General features: G+C 38.7%; 1 protein-coding gene across 4 annotated transcripts in view; it reads right to left on the minus strand.

The window, feature by feature from the left end:
* AOPEP (aminopeptidase O (putative)) overlaps positions 1 to 24,764 on the minus strand; it is a 175,551-nt gene that overhangs the window by 9,959 nt on the left and 140,828 nt on the right. For all 4 annotated transcript variants that reach the window (XM_072359395.1, XM_072359393.1, XM_072359394.1 and 1 more), the window contains one exon: positions 11,239 to 11,355. In XM_072359395.1, the coding sequence (XP_072215496.1) occupies positions 11,239 to 11,355 (117 nt within the window). The remainder of the gene's footprint in view (positions 1 to 11,238; positions 11,356 to 24,764) is intronic.

Raw genomic sequence — 24,764 nt, forward strand, 5'->3', positions numbered from 1 at the left:
AGGGGACTAGCTTCAGGGAAGATGAGTACATTTTGCTAATAGCTGGATCCAATTTAAAAGACACCATGAGACAACAAATCTGAATCACAGAACAAAACCAACACACTTAGAGATCCTAGTAAACAGTGTAATGTGAAATACAATTAAGAGCTATTGTCTACCTTTATTAATGGTAGGAAGCATATGTGATCTTTATAAATCATGAGTTCAGACTTGATTGAAAAAAGAATGTATTTCAACAGTTAGAACTGTGAATGTTAATTAAACAGTCTCAGATGGCAGACTGGTCTAATTTAGAGAAGAAATATACAGCAAAACGTTTTTTGAAAAACAATGCTGTTCTACTATAGGACAGCTTTAATTAACAAGAGGGGACCTGGCATCTCCAGAGCAACAGAATGCAGTTCTGTTCCATTTGAAATTATTTATTTCCAGTCTCTTCCTATCTACAAGTAAACTGAATTCAAACATTAGAGCATTTTCAGACAATTAAGGAACAGTGTCACATGCTACTAGGCAAAGTGGGCTTGATGATTTTATTTTTTTTTAATCTCCTTCTATCTTTTCAAGAGCAAAGATTTAAGAACAGCTTAATTAATTACTCTTTAGCACATGAGCCGGGTTATGTCAGTGACATTTAACATAGCCTGCATTTCACATGAGCATTCCTACCCTCTAAACCATAAGATGTACATGCTTTAATCTGTAAATTTGATTTCACAAACATTTACAAAGAAAGATGATCAGGGATGCGCAATGAGCTTGGAAGCAATGAAACTGCTGCATGTGTTACAACTGTGCTGACAGAATATCAGATTGAGAATCTGAAAAGAATGTACTCAATGGCCAAAAAGCTAGTGAATGCAAACATAATAGATTCATCACTCTGACAAGGAGTCTGATATTGGGATTTCTGTGTATGCCAATTTCTGTCAGGAGTCTGAGTAAAAAAGCTGTCTAAGAGCTCTGAACTTGTATTTTGGTCCAAAAACTCACTGAGTCTTCAGTACATAAGTAACTTACCAGGCAGTGGATCACAAACCTCCAACAACACTGCAGGGCCAGAGAAACCATATCCATATCCAGTACTGCAGAAGCCAGCAGCGTTGACAGCTATTCATGTTCCCAAGACCCTCAGAGTGTCAAGATGCAATTAATGCTGTGTTTTACACCTGTAATGCTCTCTCTCAGCCTTACTAATGTTGACTTTTGCTTCCCATGCTAGAAGAACTGCTGCTAAGGGGGAGAACGGCAGGTGGGACCCCATCCTAATGAAACTCAGGGATCCCCGCCATGCCCTGCATTGGACAGTGACTGCACATGCAACAGCATGACAATTACTACCACAATGTCAGTTTTCTTTGACCCCAGCACAAGTATCTTAGCCCATCAGCAGCCTGATATGCAGGAGCATGGTCATTTGGGAAACCCTATGCTACCAGTGGGTGAATGGATCAATATGATATTTGTCAGGAGACACTTGCCATTTTAAGGACAACTATGTAGTGCTTTAAATACTTAAAAGTCTTAAGCTACTTAAAATCTATCTTGAATAGAATACCAGACTTAAGATCTTGGTAATACTGATAGCCATGGCATACCACTTTGTTTATTTTGCTCCTTCCGATTGCTACTTCCACGCAGATGAAGCAATAGCACATTATGAAGGATGTTTGTGGTCAGGGAGTAGGACTTGCCGTCCTCCCTCCCACCCTTCAGCAGCACTGATGAAGGCTGTGGGTGGAGCCTGCTGAGACTGCTTCTGTTGTGTGGGAAGAGGGGGGTCATATGATCTGTGTTTGCAAAAGCAACTTCTGCATTCTGTGCTTTGGCCAACCGTGAACTGTGGGACAACTAGCAGCATGTGGAGCTGTAACTGCCTCAAAGTACCAGAAGGCCCTAGCTAACCAACAGGCATAGGTTTGAACCTTCTTCCCTTCATGAAATCTGATTTGTGGGCATTTCTTTATGTGCCTTCACCTTCCCTCCACCTGCAGGCCACTGAATCATTCCTGCATGATATAACCAAATTTCACTTTTACAAAGTTATCAGAAGAACCAAGGCCTTCCTGAAGAACAACCAGAACAGGTCCTTCTTGTGTGGGTGCCCCACACTGCAAACACGATTCCATGCTTTTCCACAGCCAGCATGGAAACATTAACACACAGAAGCATAGGAATTACAAAACATGCTGCTTAGGATGTCCAAGCAATGGGGAGTACATCACTGCTGCTCTCTGTGATCAGGAAGTCTATGACATTATTGAATGGAAAGCAACATCCCAGGGAAAAGGTTCAGCCCTTAGAATGAAGTGTATGTATATCAACAGCTCGTTTAGGAAAAAACAAATGCCCCTTTTCCCCCACATATAGTTCCAAAAAAGAGCTCCTAATTAGAGAGCAGAAACTTTTCTCCCTTTATGGGCCACATCTGTGACCAATGACATCCATGTTTGTAGAAGTTTTCCAAAAGAAGGCAGAAAATGAGAGATGAAGAAGCCACGCCTAATCCTTCCTAAAAGGACACACTGGCTATGCCTCCCTCTGTGTATCAAAGCCCTTGTGAATTTCAGGCTGTAAGAGGACACCTCACACTGACATCCCACGTGCTCTTTTGCCTGCCCCTCCTTTCTGCCTTCTAGCAGAAGACACAACAGCAGTTGGCTGTTCCTCCTCCTCCTCCTATGGGCCAATGAACTGATGGTACAATTACAACAAAAATGGCATGCACTAGCACCAAGGTACTGCGGCAGCCTTAGCGGTGCTTGCTGGGAGAGTGTCCCCACTGCACCTGAGGGCTTTTCTACCACATTTCTATGTAAGCTGCTGTGGTCTCTGCTCCATGGGGGAACAGTTCCTACTTTGCAGTGCCATGTGAGGTAAGGAACTGTTCAACAAAGCATGTGTAACCATTTAGACTGAAAAACAAAGGCTTTTAAAAATAAACCTTAATTAAAACCATAACTGCACTCCCTATACTGGAACCAGCTTACCCTTTCCACAGCCTTTTTGCCTGTTCAGCAGGCTGGAGCAATAATACGTTCCACAGCTTGCAGTACGATGGAGATAGAAAAAGTGGTGTCATCGGCTGCCACTTGAACAACTTCATTGGAGATGCATGTTGTACTGAGGTTTGCCATGATACTGCTCATTCTTGGCTCTGCCCTCTTGCACCTCCCTGTACCTGCAATGCTGAGGATGTCCTGGTACCAGGATAGGGCCCAGCATTGGAGGGGAGCAGGCCCCAGAAACTCCATCCATAGCACTGGCCCCATGTGAGCTGGAGGGAGAAGCAGCATAGCACTCAGAGGGTCAGGAAGCAGCTGGAGTTGGTGAGGTCCAGGACCTCAGAGAAGAAGAAAGGAAGAACAGGTCTTGGCCTCAGGTCTAGCCCTGCTCTGCAGCCTCCACCAAAATATGCTGGGGGGAACATCCCAGTCAGCAAGCCTTAGGCATGTGTCTATGTCTCAGCTTACACTTCACCTGATGATCACATGAGTACAGCTGTCTCTGTCTGATGTACAACTCTGTCCAAATTCCCTTTGACACCTCTAACAACTGAAATACCTACTGACAACAGTGGCTATAATATCTTTGGTGTTTCAGTAAGTTTGTTTTTGCAACAATGGAAGTGGTTGAAATATTGCCCATCACAGTGCCTCTTCTGGCCGTCTCCCAGCCAAGTCTTACTACAGTTTTTACCCATATAGTGCTTGCAAATGTATTTCAACATGAGCTATTTATATATGCAAATAAAAGCATGTTGGGCTTATAAAACCAAATGTTGTAGTGGGAAAAAGCACATAAACATACCCCCACACATCTGAAGCAGAAATCTATTTCCACAGAGCTTGATGTGGGGCAAACCAACTTTCTGTTACCAATTATTACTCCTGTTCAGCAAAAGGAAAGGCTGATGCAAGCATCAGCTCAACAGTAAGCTATCCCTTTGCATGAGCCCCTTTCCTCTGCTTCTACCTCCTCTTTGTCATAACTGAAGGCAAAAAAGTGCCTTCTTTTGATCTTAGTTTTCCCACAGTGACAGTGGTCCAAACTTCTGTCATTTCCAAACAAGATGATTGTCACAGACATGATCTAGAGCTGAATGTGAAGATGAGACACAAGTTCCAGGCAACAAACAATGTGGCTGCCTGGTTTCTCTGTGGCTTCAGTCACAGCCAGCTCTTCAAACACAGCTCACATCCTGCCAGTTTTGCATACTTTAAAATTTCTGGTCCAGTTTTCAAAACACAAAGTTTTGACTCTAAAGACAGAGAATAGATACATCACTCATATACATCCCTCTCCCAGTCCCCAGAAAAAGCTCTCAAGAGAAATACACATTGATTGTACAAGCTCAGAAGAAGCATAATCACTGCTGTAATCCGAGCACAGATGTTACTCCATGTTTTGAATTTCTGACTCGTCTTTTTCTCTTGATCCCTGTCTTCAACAACACAACTACCCTTGCTGCTCAGGCCAACATTTGCCCCACACAGTATGACAGTTCTCCACGGTGCTGCAGCCCCACAGGTTTTTTAATGGCACAGAGACAAAAAGAAGACAGCAAAATAATATCCACACCTTTGTAAGTCTGTGATTTAGCAGTGTGACCAGATCTCTGAAGCTAAGGTGATGACATAAGAAGCAGCTAGGGTTAGCAATTTTGAACTGCCCTATTTCTTGCGCTATTCATGCCCTACTTTTTTCCTGCCCTGTGATTCCAGATAACCTGTATTTGCATCAGCCTTTATATTGTTAGGGTAAGCTGATGAGCAGTTTGGACACAGTATCAGAATCCGTTTATTTAAAATAAAGAAACATCTTCATGTTTTATTCACAGTGGAGAAAAACCACCAAACGGCCACACATAATACACCACACAAGAAGAAACATGTCCACAGCTTCATAATAAAACAATCAGTTGAGGAAAACTACCAGTGATAGCCAGGAGCCAGTTTTGCTATTTTTATAACTAAATCTGACTCCTATTCTAGCAGCTATCATATATATACAAACAGAAAAATATTTCAAGACAAGGCCAAGTAGTTTGTATAACAGAGCTATCTCTGTATTGTCCTTCGTAGAAACACTGTATAAAAATTCAGATAACACAACTGCACTCAACTCAGATAATCTCTGAGACAGACTTCAGAAGTCCAGACACTAGACACCACATTATCCTCCTTTCCAAAATACAGAAAAGCAGGAACTATCTTCAGTCCCTTGCTCTGTGGATTCTTTGAACAACTAACAGTCACAGTATAGTAGCAGTAATAAAAACTTGCTACATTTCCCTCCTAGCGCCAGCTCCCCCTACTTTCCAAAGTCTCAGTAAGTTGCTGGGTTGCCAGATAACTATGACATTAAGTGTTAAAACCAGTTAGAAAAACATCAGAGGATAAGCAAACAGCACTGGGCAGGGGCTTGGAAACTCCTAAGAATACCACCCAGCAGCAAGTGAGATCACTTGGAAGAGGAGTGTTGCTGTTGGCTCTTGGAGGGTTGGAGATCAGGAGTGCTGACTGCTGCAAAGTTATTTTGAGTGCTCCATGAATCGTGTGCTCTGATGTACCTTTCATAGAGCTAATGCTGGCTGAGGGATTTTCTGTTCTCAAGGCCTTATAATTTTCATGCAGCATCAAAACAAACCCAAATTATGGTTACTAGAAATTGCCCTTTGATCGGTCTTATAAATTCATTCCAGAATATCCACTCAGTTATGACAGCCACACGATCCAGAGACAGCTCTAGGGGAAAACCATTACTGTAGGCATTTATCTTCACCTTGTTCCATTTGTTTCAGATTCACACTGTACCTTGGGCCTGATATTTGGACAGCAAGTGCCATATCCTTGGACATCCTTTTTTAGGGGGAAGAAAAGAATACACGAACCATCAGTGCCACTAAAACCCAGCTCCTGCAATGCATTCTTGTGAAAAACTATCTTCGCCAACAGCAACTGCAACACTATATGTCTCAAGAGTCTGCAAACTGCAGTTTACTGCAAAACAAGAACTGTAACAGGATGAAGATTCAAAACAATCAAAAACACAGAGGATCTTCTGAAAAGTGACTGCTGCTCTGCTCAATACATTTCCCATCCAGGAGATGGAGATAGTATACTTCACTCTCACTTTGGTCAAAATGAGAGAAATTTCCAACAACAGCAAAATATTCTTTTGTAGGTATTTGCTACATGAAGCATGAGGAGAAGGGCAGCATAACATTTAATATTTCTGTGGTGATCAGCATGAAAAGTATCAGACTTGTACAGAGATTTTACTTCGTAAGAACTCGTATTACTTCTCCTTTGTCTTCTATTTAATGATCATGACATCTAAGAAATGATTGGTATTAAAGCCTCAAATCAGATTTATTTCAGAAACAAATCTAGGACATAGCCAGGCTGTTTTACACAAGTTTCTCTCTCCGAAGTAATTGTTAAGTGAAAACAAAACATTCCTCAAAGTGATCTTACCTATCTATAGCTCCACAATGGTGCTCTGAATATAACATTAAAAAAGAAAAAGAAAAAGACAGGTGAAAATGTATTTTGTATCAGTGGTAAGTTTTCACAGCAGCTTTGTCGGTCTTAGAAAACATATACTCATGTAAACAATAAGGCATCTTCTCCTGACATGAGTTGAAACCAAGCTGTATACATGTATTAGAAAGTTTCTTTAATTTGTCTCTTGCAGAAACAATAAATTGTTGTATGCACTTTTTTTTTTTTTTTTTTTTTTTCTTCAAGAAACAGGCATCCCGTAAAATGGCCATGAGTTCAAGCCTTTCTTTTTTTCATCTACTGAATTGGTCATTCACACGCAGGTTACATGAAAGGATCACGTATATACAGGAAGGAATGATATGTCAACGGAGGTATTTGTACACAGTGCTGACTGTATTCAAAAGCTGGAAATCACTCCTGAGCCCTTGCCCCAAGCACACCAGGCAAGAAAGGCCTAGCCCTAGATGAGCTGAAAGGAGAGCTCACTCAATGCCTTTTCTGCTGGCTAGCATGGACTGACCTTTCTTGGCCAGCTCCCTTTTCGCATTTAGTTTTGCACTACACTCTACAGAGCCCTCTTCTGTAAGGGTGCCTTCCCACAATGCTCAGTAACAACCTGCAGAAGAGCTGAGCCATACAGTGTGAGAACATGCTCAGCTTAATGCACTGAACACCAGATGGGACGGCGCATACTACATCACTTCAGTTGTACTTTTGTACCTGTCAGTATTCCACAGATTAAGAAAGATCGATAGAAATGTTATTTTGTCTTACACCTAACTCTTTACGGATGCTGAGCACCTTATACGGTCTATATTAGCATGGCTGGATTACTGTCAGTGAAATAAGATACCACCACTTCATAGGCTTGATCTCATAGGTAGACCTCATGCACAATGAACTAACTGTGTGAGAACTGCTTTTTGTACTCACATAACTTGCAATATTATGATCTTAACCCATTTTACTCAATCTTTTTTGCAAAAGAAGCCTCTCTCCTTTTTCTTGACTCCAAATATACCACATTGTGATCATGACTACAGGGAAAGCATTATGCAAGTGGAGAATATTGCAGCCAATTTGCTGAGACAAGAAAAACTAACAAAGAGACCTTCCATATACTGTGCAAGCAAGACATTTGATAAGAAAGTGATGCCTGCAGTAGGAAAAAAAGAAAAGCTAAACTCAATGGTGAAAATTCTGGGGAAATATACCATAAGTCTTTCTGCCTAATCCACAAACCATTTTTCTATCACTTGGTTTCAGGTAACTCATCAGCAAGTAAAACACACTTGCAAAAATACTGTCAGATTGTAAATGGGACAGAAAGATTGACACACATCCACTGCCTTTCTCCTCTTGTGTTGATGACTTTTTTCCTATCATCTTTGTTATTGCTCTGCAAGCCACTTAAACTGCCTGTAGTCTGGTGTACTTATTACAGGCATCTCCCTGAACAATTGAAGATATTAGAACACAAGTAATAAAAATAACCAAAGTTATTTTCTGGACATGCTCCTGGACAGCCTGTTTTAAGTGTCCCCTGCTTGACTAGGGAGACCGGACTAGTTACCTCCAGAGATCTCTTTCCTCCTTAGCCATTCTGTCATTCTCTGGTTGTTAGCAGATTCACAAACTGTTATTCAGAGTTCTCAATGTTGTCTTCAGATATTTGTAATAAATGGTTTTGTAAAGGCAAATCCTCAAAAACCTATGCTCAAACATGTTAAGCTTGCACAATCCTATCAAAAGAAGTGTCACCAAGCTTAGGAGAATTTAAACGCTTTCCAAGTAAACTAACTCTATGCTCTGCCTGATGCAGACCTCAGCTTCAATTCTGTTATCCTACTGTGTTGATGGTAAATGTAGTTGCTTAGTACTGCTTGCTGAATATGGTTGTTTCTTTCACTGCAGCCAACTTCTGTAATGCTCATCTTGGACACAGAGCTTGTGGTACACCATGGAGATTCAGCCTGCCTATGAACAACCACAGTAAGAGAAGGGGAAACAAGGAGAAACAAGGGAAACCTAACACTCAACCATTCTTCCATGCAATTGTCATCCACTTGTTGGACAAGGTTGCGTAATACAAAAAGACATGCCCCAGAAATGAGTTTTCTTGCCTCAGTTGTGAAATTCAAGGATGGAACGTAATGAGCTACACAGCACACTGGATGAGAGAACTGTAAAATAACTCCCAGGCAAAACAAGCCCAATGCACCTGTACCCTGTTTCTCACCAGCCATTCTCAATGCAGCTTTTTCCCAGTATTTTCTCAGTGTGATGTTGCAGTGTCCATGTGTTACAGGGATGAAGCACAGAACACTCCCCTCCTTTTATAAAGAGCAGAGGGAAGGGCTGATTTCATCCCAGCAGTGAAAAACACCCAGCCTCCTCTACTGCTCCCAACACACTTCTAACATGGTTGATTTTTTTTCTTACTATTGCTAACGAGCTTGAAACATTCTCACTATAATGAGAGTAAACAGTGCTACATGGAAATAATTTTCTTTATATCCCCTCTGATGTTGTAAGATCTTTCAGCTAACTACAGCACATATATGAAAAGCCTTCCAGCTCCCAAGGGTGCAGACAATATTTTACACACCATTTTTAAGATAAATCTTCGTTTAAAATATAAAATAACATTTTTACATGCAACTCTCACATATCACTGGCCACATCATTGCTAATTCCCATTAGAAGACAAATGTGAACATAAACAATACTTGTCAAAAATAGTAAAACTGGTTCCTATTTCTTAACTTCTTTTTGCTGGGTAGAACACCACAACTTACAGTTTTACTTAAAAAAAATAAAATAAAATAAAATCCCTGCACATCTGAATTTCAGTAACACAACAGGATCATCATAACTAAAAAATGTCTTCAGAGACCAAATTTAGACAAGAAATGCTAACTATAAGCTTGGATTGCAGTTCTTTGCCTCTGGGTCACTAGGGTCATTAGAGAAAAAATCCTCTGTGCACACACTGGATTGAGAGGCATGAACGGCCCTTCTCTCAGGCACATAAGGCTGTGTAAGCTAACATTTCCTTTAAAGGATTGTAGCTGTCTGTGATCTGATGACTGAGATTGTGTTACCATTAGTTTTTCATTAGTGTTTTATCAGTTGCACCTCTGAAGATCTGCTAAGCCCTTGGCTTCACTTAGTAAAATGAAATGAAGATTACACTCCTTTTGCCAAGGTTGAATTTTTTTTTTATTTTTTATTTTTTTTAATAGAAGAAAAAAGTCTGAGAGACACCTTCTGTACTTTTATGTGACACTGAAAAGAAGAAAGCAAGTACGAAAGTAGAGAGAAAGGAGAAACTTGAGAAGCTCAGGCTTGAGGCCTGGTGCTAAGAATTCACTGGCAGGAAGCAGCAACATCACAGCTATTGCTTTGATCTACCTCCCTATTTATTTCACTTCCCATTGTAGAACCCCTAACATTTCATTGGTATTCAGATGAGATTAAAATATAATACCTATAAATAGATAGAAATGTTGCTTCAAGTACTAATTAAAAACAAGTTTGGCATTTGGAAACTTGTATCAATAAAGAAAAGTTTCAGTAAACAGTTGAAATATTGCGTTTTTTCTGAGAAAAAGCTAGACCTCTGTTTAATAAATATTGACAAGAATGTTCAAGATTGAAGTGTTTGTAAGTATCTAGTCAACAGTTTCAGTATAAGAATAACAAGGATTTTGCTCTCTCCTTAAATTTTAATTCTTGCCATAAAATTTCAATTATACCAGTGTAAGTCATGCACACTAACTCTCCACAGTCTTCACAGTAGTTTTTAATTAACAAGAGTTGGAAGTCATGTTATTTACTGAGCTCTCTCACTACACATTAGTTTGATTACATGCTGTAAAAAAATCTAAACATTCTTTACACACCCTTTATTTCCATGACTGATTTCATCTTTCTATCTCCCCTCCTAAAAATTTGATACAAACAGGCACTAATTGCAAGGGAGTTTTCAGCAGCAAGTTTTGTAGCTTTAATTTTTACATTTCTCACAGCTTGAGACACCCATGGGACACTACAAAGTGGCCAGAACTGCATGTGATAAGAAGGATGTACAGGTTTGCTCCCAACTCTCCCCCAAAACATAAAGTTCTTTGGAACAGAGATACTAGTTTGGTGCATGTCTGTGATAAGGGAGGCACATTTACACTATTACATAAAATTGTATTTTCCCCAGTGCCTGTTGGCACTCTGCATGCAACTGCACAGAACTGATTCACCTTTAAAATACTCTGAAAAGCACATATTTCAAAATTGCAAGTGAGACTTGGGAGTGCCCAGAGAGGCCAGTCATGTGGAAGCTCAGCTTTAGACTGCGACAGACACAACTGCACCTGGAGACCACAAAAAAGACTAAGATGAACTGAGCTCTAGTACATACTCACATTTCATAGTGTGAAATGTAGCACTTGAGTGAACATGCTATCTGAAGTATATGTACAATAGTATGTGACATCTATGTTGTATTTTCTCCTAATACTACAGCTTCAAAGCACACCTGGACTAATGACACACACACAAAAGCACTGGACAATTAAGGCATCTGCAGATGCAACAGAAATTCAACACATGCAATTTTATACTTAGACAAGGAATATACGAGTTGAATAAATCTGGCTCTTAGTGGATCATCATTATTCCCAGTCAAAAACGCAATTTATTTTATAAGAGATTTTTTTTAGTGACTTACCTCAGCATCCTGGTCATGGAGCTGGTATGTCTTCTCTAAGCGCTGCAGTGTTCTAGGACACAGTGTCTTCTCTTCCAGGAGATACTCCAGAAGTAAGACCAGCTGGTCTGGGAGCAGCTAAAACAAAAACAAATGCTACACGTGAACAGAGCTCTACTTACTGAGCAATTAAACAGACAAACCAAAGCTGACAAGACTGCAATAACCTCTGCACTTCTAGCATGCATGAAATATGGAAAGAAGTTATAGGCGATTTCTGAAAAAAACTCATTTTTTATGTGTCTGTATTCTGAAAGGCCCAATTAAGACACATTTTCCATGGCTTTTATTACTACATAGTCAGATCAGGTCTAAACCATGTTTATCTAACTGAGACATAATCATATCTTATTAAACCATGATTGTTATGGAATACATATGCTAAGTTATTGCATTTTGTTTGGGCTTGGAAGGAATAAAATATGAGAATAATTTATAGTGTGTCATTTCAGGAATCAACTGGATATACGCTTGTGGAACTTGTAGCTCCAGCTCCTACATGAACAATTGCTCAGTATGCTTAGTGAACATGACACAGATGAGTGACCCATAAAACAATACTAAAACATCACTCTTTGAGGCACATTCTAATGCAAAGTGTCAGGAGTTATCTACCACCACACAGAAAAGATGGCATTAATGTTATGTCTGTAGTATACACAGTATGTATGTACATATGTGTATATGCAGTAGTTGCCTGACTTTCTTTTTGAGTTGAATCTAATGCAGCTTAAAGAACAAAAAACACTAGTAGTCTGATGTAGCAAGTGCTTAAGTGCTCTGTTTAAAAGGCTTACTGGATGAACAAATAAATAATTCAAACAGGACTCAGAAAGAAATTACACCAGCTGCCAGGAAACATTTACTGGAAATGAACAATCCATCAGAAGTATGTTATATGCCCCAAAGATTTTCCACTATTCATCCAATTTTGGTAGGCACCAAAATTCTAAGGGGAAGGCAGGAAGTATTGAAACCTTTGCACAGAAAAAGAAATCAACACTGCTTTATTTCTAATACCCTTCAGACAGACTAATGAGCAAAAACATTTCTGTTATTTTAACTCTGCTTCCAATTTCATGCTATTTGGAGATGCTCTGCTCCCACCTCATTGCATCTAAATTATCATAATTAGCAACAAAGCCACATGACATTTTCTTTCCTCTTAGTCTGACATAATTTACCATTAGTACCCAAAAAGAATAAGGCAGAAAGGAAGGCTCTAGGATTTAAAAGATTAGTTTCCATTCCATTTGTTTTATTATTTAAGCTGTATTCTTTCTTAGGGACTGAAAAAATTCTACATCTTACTGGCTCTTACTGGAACATTTTCGAAGTGATAATCATGCCTGCTAACAAAATGAAATTGATAAAAACCATCATCTGCTTACAGATACTGAGTATTTCAATCTTAGAACAACCCCCTAAAGTGCCAAGTTGAATGTTCACTGTACAGTCCAAGAGCAGCTGCCTGGGAAGGATGGGGAGTACTTTGAAAAACAAAACTGGGAAGGCTTCTGGGAAGTGGCTCTGCTTGGAGACTGAACTCATTTTGAACACTAATAAAATCTGAAATGTTGCAGAACACCACACATGGAAAAGTAACTTCTTATTTAGAAAGCTTTGCCTGCTAAGATAACGCACAATACTTTATTTTAGAAACTGTAGAATAGCTGTTTGAATACATCTATACATATATGCGTGCTAGAGGAGGTACAGAATAGCTATTATCTATCCTCTATATAATTGCTTTACAGATTCACCCACAGACAGCTATTGTCTAAGATAACACTACAGAATGTAAATGAAGCCAACAACAGCATAGCAGCAAAACAACAGCCATGTCCTTAATTTACCTTTGTCTACTGCTGCTTTATGGGTGAGGAATTTTTGGGATTACAGATCAAACTCCTACCCCTCCTGAATGTGAGACTATAGAGCAAAAACTCCCGAGATGACAGCTTCAGTTGTTTTTTCACCTTCTAGTTGCTGAAGACAAAACTTTTCAAACTAGTCTGCATCCTGTAGTTTAACTAAAGTCCATGTTAAGAGCTAGCAAGCATGGAGAGAGTGGGTGTGAGTACTAGCAGAAGTGCTGTCAGACCTGTAACTGAACCGGCACTAGTGGGTACAGCTCTTACACTTTGTTCTCTCATTTACCTACAACAAAAAATTAAAGGAAGAACATATTTTCTTTCATTTCCTCATTTTCCTTTTTAATAAAAAAGCTGTCTATGTAAGATAAAAACTATCGTAAGGAAAGAGGCAGAAAGTTCAGCTGAAACTGCAGGGCGCAGACTGCTACAAAAATTTTCCTGGGGTGTAGAATTCTTTTTCTCAAATAAATCAACATGAATAACTTTGTCTCCAAAGCAAGTTTTCAGAAGTTATAGATAACTTCACAGAATGACATCTGCGGTTTTGCTCCATTATTTTTCATTTTCCTCACCACCATCCTTATTTGTCCCATCTACCTGCTATTTCTCATCCTTCGCACTTTGAAAATTGTTTGGGGTGCACACTGCAGATTTGCCGTTTGTTTGTAGCTTATTACAAAGAGGTCCTTCCTGCTAAGCATTACTATAGCATAAATCCTGGAGAAAACAAGTTAATTTGTTTTGGATATTGTGAAGCCATTTTCATTTATGACATTATGGCAAATCCATTTTGAATATCTAACATACATAAAATTTCTATATAGACACAGCAAAATACAACAGTATAAATTACACTGTTTGAAATCTCTCCCCACGATGAAAAAATTCCAAAACCAGTCACAACACACTAGACATAAAATTTCCATCTCCGTTCTTTGTTTTTCCTTTAAAACATGAAAAAAAAAAACAAAACAACAACACTCTAAACTGCATGGAAATAATACTCAGTCCAAATGCTTAAATGTATGCGATTATTAAATTAGATCCCTTCCACCAGGAAATGAGGCAAATATCAAGAAACAGCATTCACAATGACTCCAAATGCTACACCATCTGTTTCTATTGCAAAACAGATAGTCCTGGCCGCAACCTGAGGCTGCCGCATGGAAATCACATTGCCTTCCCAGGGCTTCCCCACCCCCAGCTGTGAGTACTGACACTATAAAGACGGAATAAATTAATGTCTTGGGATCAAGCACACCAGAGGTTTTCTGTCATGTCGCATATAATTAACCATCATCCCCACTACAAAGCTGTATCCCAGCACCGCATGCTTTACCTTGTCCTTAAGCCCCTTCTGTAACTACTCAGTCTTTTGAAAGGGTTTCACTTTGTCTTCCCACTTAACAGCTGTCTGTACCTGTCTTCCCTGGAGTTATCTGATTTAGTGGTTTTAAAGTTTGAATATTCTTGCCTCTGAAAACAAACAAACAAAAACACCAACAAAAACAAAACTAAACACACACACACACACAAAAACAAAATGAAAATGGTATGGAGTATCAAAACAGCAAGATGGAAGAATCAATGTAAATGTTACCAAACTGCAACTGTAACTCAGACTGACATTCAAGTAGCATCCTACTTGAACATTCCTTGGGGCTGGAATTCAATGCATACTAAATATATAGGAACTAAGAAATAGCATACTTAGTACATCCATATGAATAAAATACAAGATATTTAAACCATTATTCTTGTTAAAAGAGTAGCTCAAGGCAGTTTTGAAATAGTTCTACAAAATATATTGGAACAAAAATGTAAGTTTTCTGAATCCTGCATCTGTAAACTGTGAAAAGCACAAAGGAAACAAATCTTGTCTCTGCAAAGGCATGATATTGCAGCTACAGAGGTCATTGGCCCCTAGTCCCAGAAGACCACCCACACGAAGGAGTGTATTTATCAGTTCTACATTAACAAATGCAATAAATGCCAGATTCACCCTTTATACTAGAAAAATGACACTGAAACATTTGACTGCTGACCTTTCACAGCCATAAAATGCATCTACTTGAGCATCCACAGGACCAGTGCTCACACAGCACCCCTAAGCCAGGACACAAATCACTGAAGTAGTACAGCTGGTATGCTGAATATCCCATTTGCTCCAGTCTGCACTTGAATGAAGTCATTGAAAGCCTCCTCCAAAGGGAAATGTGCCTGCAACTAATGCAGCGACTGATTGACAGTGGCGTGATTTCTATTATTACTCCATTATCACACTGGGATCTGTGCCTAAATGAGCATACTTCCTCCCTGATGCCATTTCCTTTTATCCTGGTTCTAGTCTAAAAGCAGATCAATGGGAGTAATACATATGATGTCACTTCAATTTACAGGTACTGCCTCCCTCTCTCACATGCACAAATAGATCAGTTCTTCCCAAAAACGGTTAAGAAATGCATGGGGAGACTCTTCTCCCAGAAAAGGGTTCTCAGCTATATTTGTCTGTGTAACCACAGCAAGAAACTGTTTACTGACCAAAACAGGAGGGAAAGTAAATAAATAAAAATTTTAAAAAAGGTCACTACTGTACACTGAAAAATGCTGGCTGAAGTACAACACACATAAGGCCCAAAACAGAATAAATGCATTTGACCTTTGAAAATTTTACAGGAAAGTTTCAAGTCTCCAGGACAGAAAAGATTTTTGCAGCATTTCTCTGGGTGAAAGTAGTGCCTACAAAATGAGATGGCCCTTCATTTACATTTTTACAAGACTTTCCAAGGTCAAACTGAATTCCTTTCCACCCCTCTCTTATGAGAGAGAGAGAGAAACCCCACCCCAGAATTCAATAGTGAATAGCTCCCTTCAGACAGAACTTCCTCATTAACTGCAGATAAGAAAGCACTGCTACTGGTTCAGCAGACAGGATTTACAGAGCCAGGCCATCTCTGCACCCATATTCTGAACCAATCAAAGGAATCCCCAGATGAATCTTGCTTTATAAACTGTCCATACAGACAATTTGCCTTGAGGGCTGCTTTCTCTGGGCAGAAATTAAAAGAAACGACTTGGTAAAAGAAATCTCCTTTCCCTCAAAACATCTAGAAAGTTAGTATCTTGAAAATTCAAGATAACACTATTTACTCAGTGACATTTTTAGGTAGATGTTGTCACTGTTTATCTCAAAATTCTTGAGACATTTTCATCTGCATGGTGGCCATCTTTTACATGAAAGCAAGGCTTTACCCTCCCCTCTTCTCCTCCTCCAATTCCTAGGGCTAAAATGTACTCATATCAAATAACATGAATTTAATGAAAACATCCACACTCAACAGCTGCTAACTAGCAAAGTGTGATACGCTGTGCTTAAGAGATTCCAAGTCCTAGAAAACTGAACTGCGGTTGAAAACACAGGAAAAAAAAGTAATCTGCCGCAAACGAAAAAATGCTTTGAACTGGTTGGCAAAATAAAACCCATCCATACCAGAGCCTGACAAAATTTCAGAAGTGAATAGTGAAGCAGACTGTATTATTTAACTTTATTTAGGTCAGTTTGTTTACGACTTTCCTCCTGTTGAAAAATCCGTCCCCCTTTCATTGCTTACAAAATGCAAGTAGACTTCACCATATTTAAAAACAAGACAAGTATCTGTAACAGATTGTATTCCACCACAGAACTGCAATACTCGGAAATGTATTCCTGCTATGCTGTCTCTGATCAGGGAGCTCTTACTATACTTGGTAAACGACATATATTGTAGAAACAGTAAGACTAAACATGAATTTTAGTGCAGTTTTATCACAAACAGGAAGTCGTATGAAGTTTGCTTTAAAAAAAGCTAATTACAGGACATTTAGGCTTGGTTTAAACTTGCTTTAAACTGGTGGAACATAAAAATGATATTGAGGATATTTTAATAAATACCAAGGGATACTTTGAGTTCCCAGTTACTTTTCCCTTTGTCCCTTCAAAATTAAGGATTTATTTTTAGAAGCAGATCCCCTATATCGCATATCGTTCTAAGGACACTACCTGCTCAAATACATAGCTCTGATTTATTCTGGCCACACACTGTCAAAGCATTGCTGGATAAGGGCACAAATCCTGAAGAACAGCACACAAAAGCACGTAAGAACAAACGTCAGATGACTTGATCTCCACCAACTTTTAATATTCCCTTTCAAGCCAAGGACAAAATATCAGTAGTCAGAGTTCAATTATCAGTACGTGATATAACACAGCTATCCCCTATAACAGGGTCTTCTGGAGGACTCAAAAGATACTGTGTAAGCATTCAATTTTAATTACAGTTTCATCTGATATATCAACACCAACATAGTCACAAAACAACTGAACTTGGGAAACTTATTCTAAATAATCCATTTAGCATTTGTGAAAGAGAAGGTGTTGTAAAAGCACCTGTGCAGCTGTGCCACTGGAACATGTTCTCAAAAACCTAAGTTAGCACTCATTTATCACGTAACATTTGTATAACTAGTGCTGTGCTTTTCTAAGTGTTACAGATACTCAATTTGAAAATGCTGTTGGAACCTCTTATGTGCTTAAACTTCTACATATTCACACATTTTTTCTGTTCTGTGAGATTTAAAATGAGATTTTGACACTGTGCATATACAGACCTCACCTTGCAATTCCCACCAAACTGTTTTGTATTTATATTATATAACAAACTTAATAATGAAGAATATTTGTAAAGGGCTGACTTCCAATACAGGAATCACCACCTTTAAACTGTTTCGCGTTCTGTGCCTGATATTCCAGTTACTTGCTACCAGCAATGTTTTAAAAGGCCAATCATTTCTACCACTTCATTAACATTTTGTTTTTCTTAAGGTAGAGTACAAAATATTTTCCCATAATTTACTTAACAAAGAGAGAATTCACTTATGAAAAATACATCATCTGCAATCTAATATAAACACACTGAAATGTAAAAAAAGATTAAACCTTTATGATCTAACATACTGCTGAACAAGCAAAATGAAATCCAGGTGGCTTCTACTGCAGGTCCAGTCATGTTATATTGCGCTTTTCCTCAAACCAAGTTTTCTCAAATAAATGTTACATCATAACTTTACTCTTGAGTATAATAATTCCGTCTTAAGCCTGATGAGCTACACATTGTCTGTTCTAATGCACATTATCATATCTGCTGCTCACTGCCTTCAGCACATTCTGCTCCTGGCTGGAGAGAGAGAGGATGTACCTGCTTCCTTCTGTAACCTTTCATCAGTCTGGCTGCTGCTGCTGAAGAAAACTATACCAATGCCACTTAACTCATGACTGTAGGACATAACACTGCTTCACCAGGAGGGCTGTCAGAGGTTCATAATAAATATAATAAATAATAATAAAAATCACTAATAATGTCACAAGCCTTCCTGGAAAAAAGGTTGAAAACACAGATGGAAAACTGCACTTTTGCTGCTGGTCACTTTACTCTTGGAATTTCTAAGAATTAACACCTTCCATCCCCCCCACCCCCCCCCTAAATTTTACAACAACAGGTGATGAGTGGCTTCATGCTTACATATGTAATTCATCTTTTAACATCTATTAATCAACTGCATTTCCAGATCTCAGCAAGCAGTATTTTCATCTGACCTAAAAACTGGTTCTTATGCATTTTGCAGTACACCCTATGCATCCTGCTAACAGTTTATCCAACACATCACGTTCCTTTGATTCCTAGTGCTGTTTTTTTATTTTTGTTGTTTTTTAATTTTATTGGCTATTAATATAATCAACTAGTTTGGACTCATGCTTCAGAAACACACACACTGAAGACCTTACAACTGATGTAATTGGAACAGGTGTTATTTAATCTTCAGTCCACGCAGGTGACATGGGGGACGTAGAAAAGCTTTATGAAAAGCATGAAGTAATTAAACAGTCTCCTTTGACCAGAGTTGGAGAGACTGATCCACTACCACAGTCCTCTTGGGCTCTTTTTTAACCAACCCCCCACAGTGGCCATGGCAAAACACCTCTCAGACAAGTTACCTCATCATCTCAAACGTAAGCCTCTGGCACTTCAGAAAGTAACTGGTTGTGGACACTGCACCAGCACCACAGGTTACTGCTTACCCATCACATTGGTTTCCCAGCCTCTACAACATTTCCCTTGAATTCCCTCACACAGCCTCTGCAGCCTGTGCCTGCTATCTGAAGCAGGCTATCACACCTCAAGAACAACCAAGGATGGCAAGAAACAGCCTGCATCCCAAACTCTCCAGACAAAACGTGCTGACTTCTTGAAAAGGCGGAGAGTGGGGACTGAACTTCTAACTAGTTGATATAGAACTGCACTGTGAACTACATGTGGGTCACCACCACTTCTCCCACTCCAGACACATAGGAAGTTTTTCTGTTTCACCGCTATAGTACAAATGCATATTGGCATGCACTTAGCTTCATATTAAATAAAATAAATGAAAAAATATTCCTTTCTCCCTCCCAAAAAACCTTTCTGAAGCAGAACACCACACTGCGTACAGAATCACAGAATCATGGGGGTTGGAAGGGACCTCCAGAGATCATTGAGTCCAACCCCACTGCCAAAGCAGGTTCCCTACACCAGGTCACACAGGTAGGTGTCCAGGTAGGTCTTAAATATCTCCAGAGAAGGAGACTCCACAACCCCCCTGGGCAACCCGTTACAGTGCTCCATCACCCTCACTATAAGAAGTTCTTGTGCACATTTGTGCAGAATTTCCTATGCTCCAGTTTCTGGTCATTTCCCCTCGTCCTGCCTCCACATACAGCTCTCTCCAGAGGGAGAGGATGAGACAACAAACAACATAATGACAGAAGTTAGTTTACTGCTTAATGTACTTGTGAAAGCTACTCAGATCCTACAGCAATGAATGTGGTATGGAAAAAACATATTCCATTACACTTTATTCCTGATTTGAAAAACATGGATAAGATTTTATTCAAAACTATTGTGAAAGACAATTGCCATTGAGAAAACAAAACAAAACAAAAAAACCCTTTAAAAGATCTGTGGATGAGTGTTAAAACATCAAGTGGATGTGTGTTGCATGACATTATGTCCAGTGCTATTTAAAAAGATAGTTATTAGCAAAGATCCAGCTGCCAGATTTTCTGCTCCAAAATCCTATATAGTAGCATTAAAACTAACTCTCAAAACAAATCCTACTCAAAACTTGCTGGACATGAGCTTCTCCAAATTGCATTCTGATCATGTCTTTCTTCCATTTTTTAAATTTTTTTAATTTTTTTTTCCTTAAGGAACATTAAAACAACAACAGTGACAACAAAAACACTCTAATAATTAGTTGAAATACTAATATTTTCAGAAGTAAATACCAGATTAAATGTGATATGAGAAAACTATAATATCAAGTTTCTCAAATGAGACTTTCTGCATTGCCAAGGGCAGTACATGAATTATTAAAAGCAAGCCGGAGTTAATTCTATCACGTGTACAGATCAGTACTTCCACATATAGATACAATATTAATAATTACTTGTATATCCAGACAATGGATTTGTTTCTTGACTCGTAACTGCATCTGTGTGGGAAAAACTCTATTGAATTTAAAATAATTACTTCAAAGCACTAGCCTCTCAAGAGCTCTCCTGAAAAAACAAACAAACAAAAGGACAACAAAAAAAAATTTCTTAGAATCATAGGAATGTGTGCTACTTCCATACAATTCAAGTACTTCAAAAAGGAAAAAGGTATTTAGGAATATGTTAAGCAACTACAAAGTTGATGAAGAGGTATGCAAAAAAAATATGGATGCTTAAGACAACCAAACACTTTACAAATTCACTCTCACAACTGGGGTAAAATTTGAGGCCCAAAATACATGAATTTAAATACATGTAATTTATTCAATTTGTAATACAGATACATGCATTTTAGCACAGAAACATATTCTCATACAGTAACTCAGTGGAAAGTTCTAACATCTCTCCAAATTCCTCAATTTAATGAAAAGTTCCATTAAATTTTTTATAGATAGAGAAATAGATGTTTATATTTGCATTCTGTCTAGAAGACCAATTCAATTAGCTGCATAAAAGCCCTTAATTTCAAAAAACCCCTCCATTAGGTTTGTGTATCATGTTCCAACGTACCTGGAATCATTTCACATTTAATGTATAAAATCCAAGCGCTTGCAGCTTATTGCTGGATGCAGGCACATAGGTAAATCTTCTGGTTGAAATGGCAGAGTTATCATTCTCTGATATTTTCTATTAATCTTTTACTATAACTTTCATTTATTTAAAACTGTCAGTGTTTTACAATTGACTGGGGAAGAAGAGGGTAAAAGAGCTGTTGCAGAAAAGAGGGCCAAGAAGCCACACTCTGAAGCTACTTACTTTTATTCCATAAATGTGTAGAGAAAGTACTCAGTTTAATGCCACTTGTTTCCACACTATCTTTCATGCAGAAAAATGACACAGCAGACACAAAGCACAGGCTGTCCTAAATTCCACACTTCTGGACTCCCTTCCAGACAGCTTATGCCCCATGCAGCTCAGGTATTTCACGTGGACCTGCACAATCTGCTACAGGCAGCCTGATCCTTGGCAAGCAGGTATCAAGTCACTGCAGCTGCAGTGGGGGAACCCAACCTCAGCAAAATCAGCATTCAGTTACTTGTACATCAGTTAGTCTATATAACTTCTCTCTCTTCAGAAAAGGATTGAAGGGGAAAAACATTCATCTCAAGGATGAACAATCCCAAGGAGGCTGACCTGTGACCTCATTCCATGTTCCTACTGGGAAGAAAGCTCCTACTAACTCCAATGTAAGGGATGCGAAACTGGCACTTAATCGCCGAAATGATGTCCGAGTGTGAAAAGAGTAAAAATAACCAGATAATGCCAGGGAGCACTGGTTGCCTGAGCAGTGGTTGAGTAATATTCAATAACTAATAGGTGGATAACCACTAAGTTCAGAGCAGCGCTACAGCAGTCATTAATAACCTTATCTACTAGTGAAAACAGTTCATGGAATTAAGATGTTGTACACAGTGACAGGATGAAAATGTTGGTTTAAACAGTGCAGTCCTATGTTTAAGTTAGGAAACCACCTGGTAATGTTCATTTAAACCTAATTTAAGACATAAATGTATCTGAACACTGAAAACAACAACAACAACAACAACAACAACAAACTGTTTTGCACTAGAAACAATACTTACATAAAGATCTCTCTCTGTTAAGCAAAGGAAAGTGCCCATTTCACTTTCCACCTATTGAAATCAATCTTTAGAAGTCTCTCTACAGATACGAATGTGCTGCCGTGGCTGAAATTGATCTGATGTTTCATTTATGAACATCCATTCTCAGGTGTTCATAACTTAGCTGTAAGAATTCCCTCCTGCCAAAGACTTGACGTTAAAGTTCTCAGACTCAGAATCGATTTGAAAGAGGTGTGTTTCTCCATTTTTTCCCAAATAAAGCGTCCAGAACAAGAGGTTACAGACAATTGTCTATATCCAAACTCCCACTTTTTAGAAATGAAAACAATTAACTGATTTACATGACTAGTCTAACGGCTTTTGCAAGCCCACAAAATAAGGACTGCTCTGGCAACAAACAAATAGCCACGACTTCTTAAGGAGTACATATTTTCAGCTGGCAAATTTTAACCTTCATAGCTCTCTCTTAAATAACATTAAAAAAAAAAAAAAATCTCAAAAGGATAACACTTCTTTTAAACTGCACAGTACAGATTTATATTTCCCCCATTTTTAGAAGAAAACCCCTGAACATCTTTTGCACTCCCAGTGACATCAACACCTACCTCAACAAAACTCCAAGACTACAGCAGTTTATGCACAGCTCTGCTAACAATTACGTGTAATTAACTTTTCATGCATGAGTTCCTCCACTGAGATGAACAGCAGCACACAAGCTGTCAGAAGTTTACAAGATCAGACACTCTTAAACGTCCCTTCTGCAAGGACACTGACAGGATTTAACAAATAGCAGTCGTGTTGGAGAATTTTGCAGAAGTGGTACGTTTTCTGACTCTTCCTTTCTTTTTTTTTTTTGTTTTTTTTTTTTTTGTTTGTTTTTTTTTTAACAGGCTCAGAACATTAAGACTTCATATTAAATTACAGAGATATACAAAACAATTCATGTTAAATGCTGTTTACTATCTCTGCAGTCGAACGAGCTCATTTTTAGAAAATATTTTACCCAGAGCAGCCAGTTCTCTGTACTGAAATAAACACAATATATTTTTTGGAAATATAATGCTCTTTATTACACTCTCCCCCACTCCCCTTTTTAAACACAGACATGCTAGCTACAACAACAGCTAGATTTTAAAGCCCTTTCTGTGAACTACTGGTATAGCCTGGGCACCTGCAGTCCTTATTTTCAGATGAACTCGTCCCCACTAGTTTTAATTAAGAAACTGGGAACCAAAAGCACTGTAACACCCTGGGAAATAAGGGACATCATGATCATAACTATTAAATAGTAACTGCACAAGGGACGCAGGTCCAGTACACTACACTACAATACACTGAGATGCTTCTCTTTTTGGCTATGTCATAGTTACTTCACCTCTGTCCCTTAGGAGGGTAAATTCCTGCCCACAGCCAGCTATGAATCAGTGTACACATCTTCAATTTGCCAGTTATCTTTGTCTAAATTCCCAAGAAGCCAAAAGACCCATTCTGTAGAAGGAAAAATACCTGAAGTTTAGTCTTTGATTTCAACATTTAATAATTTTAACCTTGAATAGACATAGGAAAATGATTACATGGGTATTAGATATCTTTCTATAAATTGTTCCTAAAATGTTTCCTGTATTTCACGATGGAATAGATATTAACCACACTGCAAACTCCCAGCCTGGCACTGGCAAATAAAATAGACCCAGATAAGTATTACTGTTTAAATATTATGACTAAACCCTCCAAAAGACACCAATATTCTTACATAAACACCGTTGAAACAAGTGATTCATAACAAATCTAAGTTCTTAACTGCTACTAACTACAAATGGGCGGCAGAGGGAAGAAGGCGATGTGAAAAGAAGTTCGCTAGTTTAAGAAACAAGTGCTATAACCAGCAATAGCTAAATTACTCCAAGAACGCAAAATGTAGCGCTACTGTGGAAAAGCTTACAGGCAAGATTATACTTACTGAAAGCACAATTTCAGTTCCAGTCCCTTGGCCACAGCACAAAGTTCTTTAACCTGATTACACCTTTACTGTGGTGTTCTGTAAGATTTGTATTCTCTTCAGACTAAATACACAAGCTCTTCTTCTTAATCTAAATCCAATCACAAACCAGTTTTAGACATGCTCCACCCTTGCAATTACACATTACTCTTTGTGATCATATTCCACCTCTTTCTTTCCCTCCTCCTTTTCCATGCTGCATCCCTTTTTAGTCAGTGCACTTCTGGGAACATTATCTCTCATCTAACAATCATGTTAATTAGAAATGTTAATTTTGGCATTTTAACAACATGAAACTAGTTTTGACAAATCTTACAATTCCAGAGGCTGTAATAACATAAAAGTAAAGCCCTTTTTAATCTGCCTCCAAAAGTACATGAATTCTAAAATACAAAAACAGA

This window comes from Excalfactoria chinensis, chromosome Z, assembly GCF_039878825.1.
Source record: "Excalfactoria chinensis isolate bCotChi1 chromosome Z, bCotChi1.hap2, whole genome shotgun sequence".
Taxonomy (NCBI): Eukaryota; Metazoa; Chordata; class Aves; order Galliformes; family Phasianidae; genus Excalfactoria; species Excalfactoria chinensis.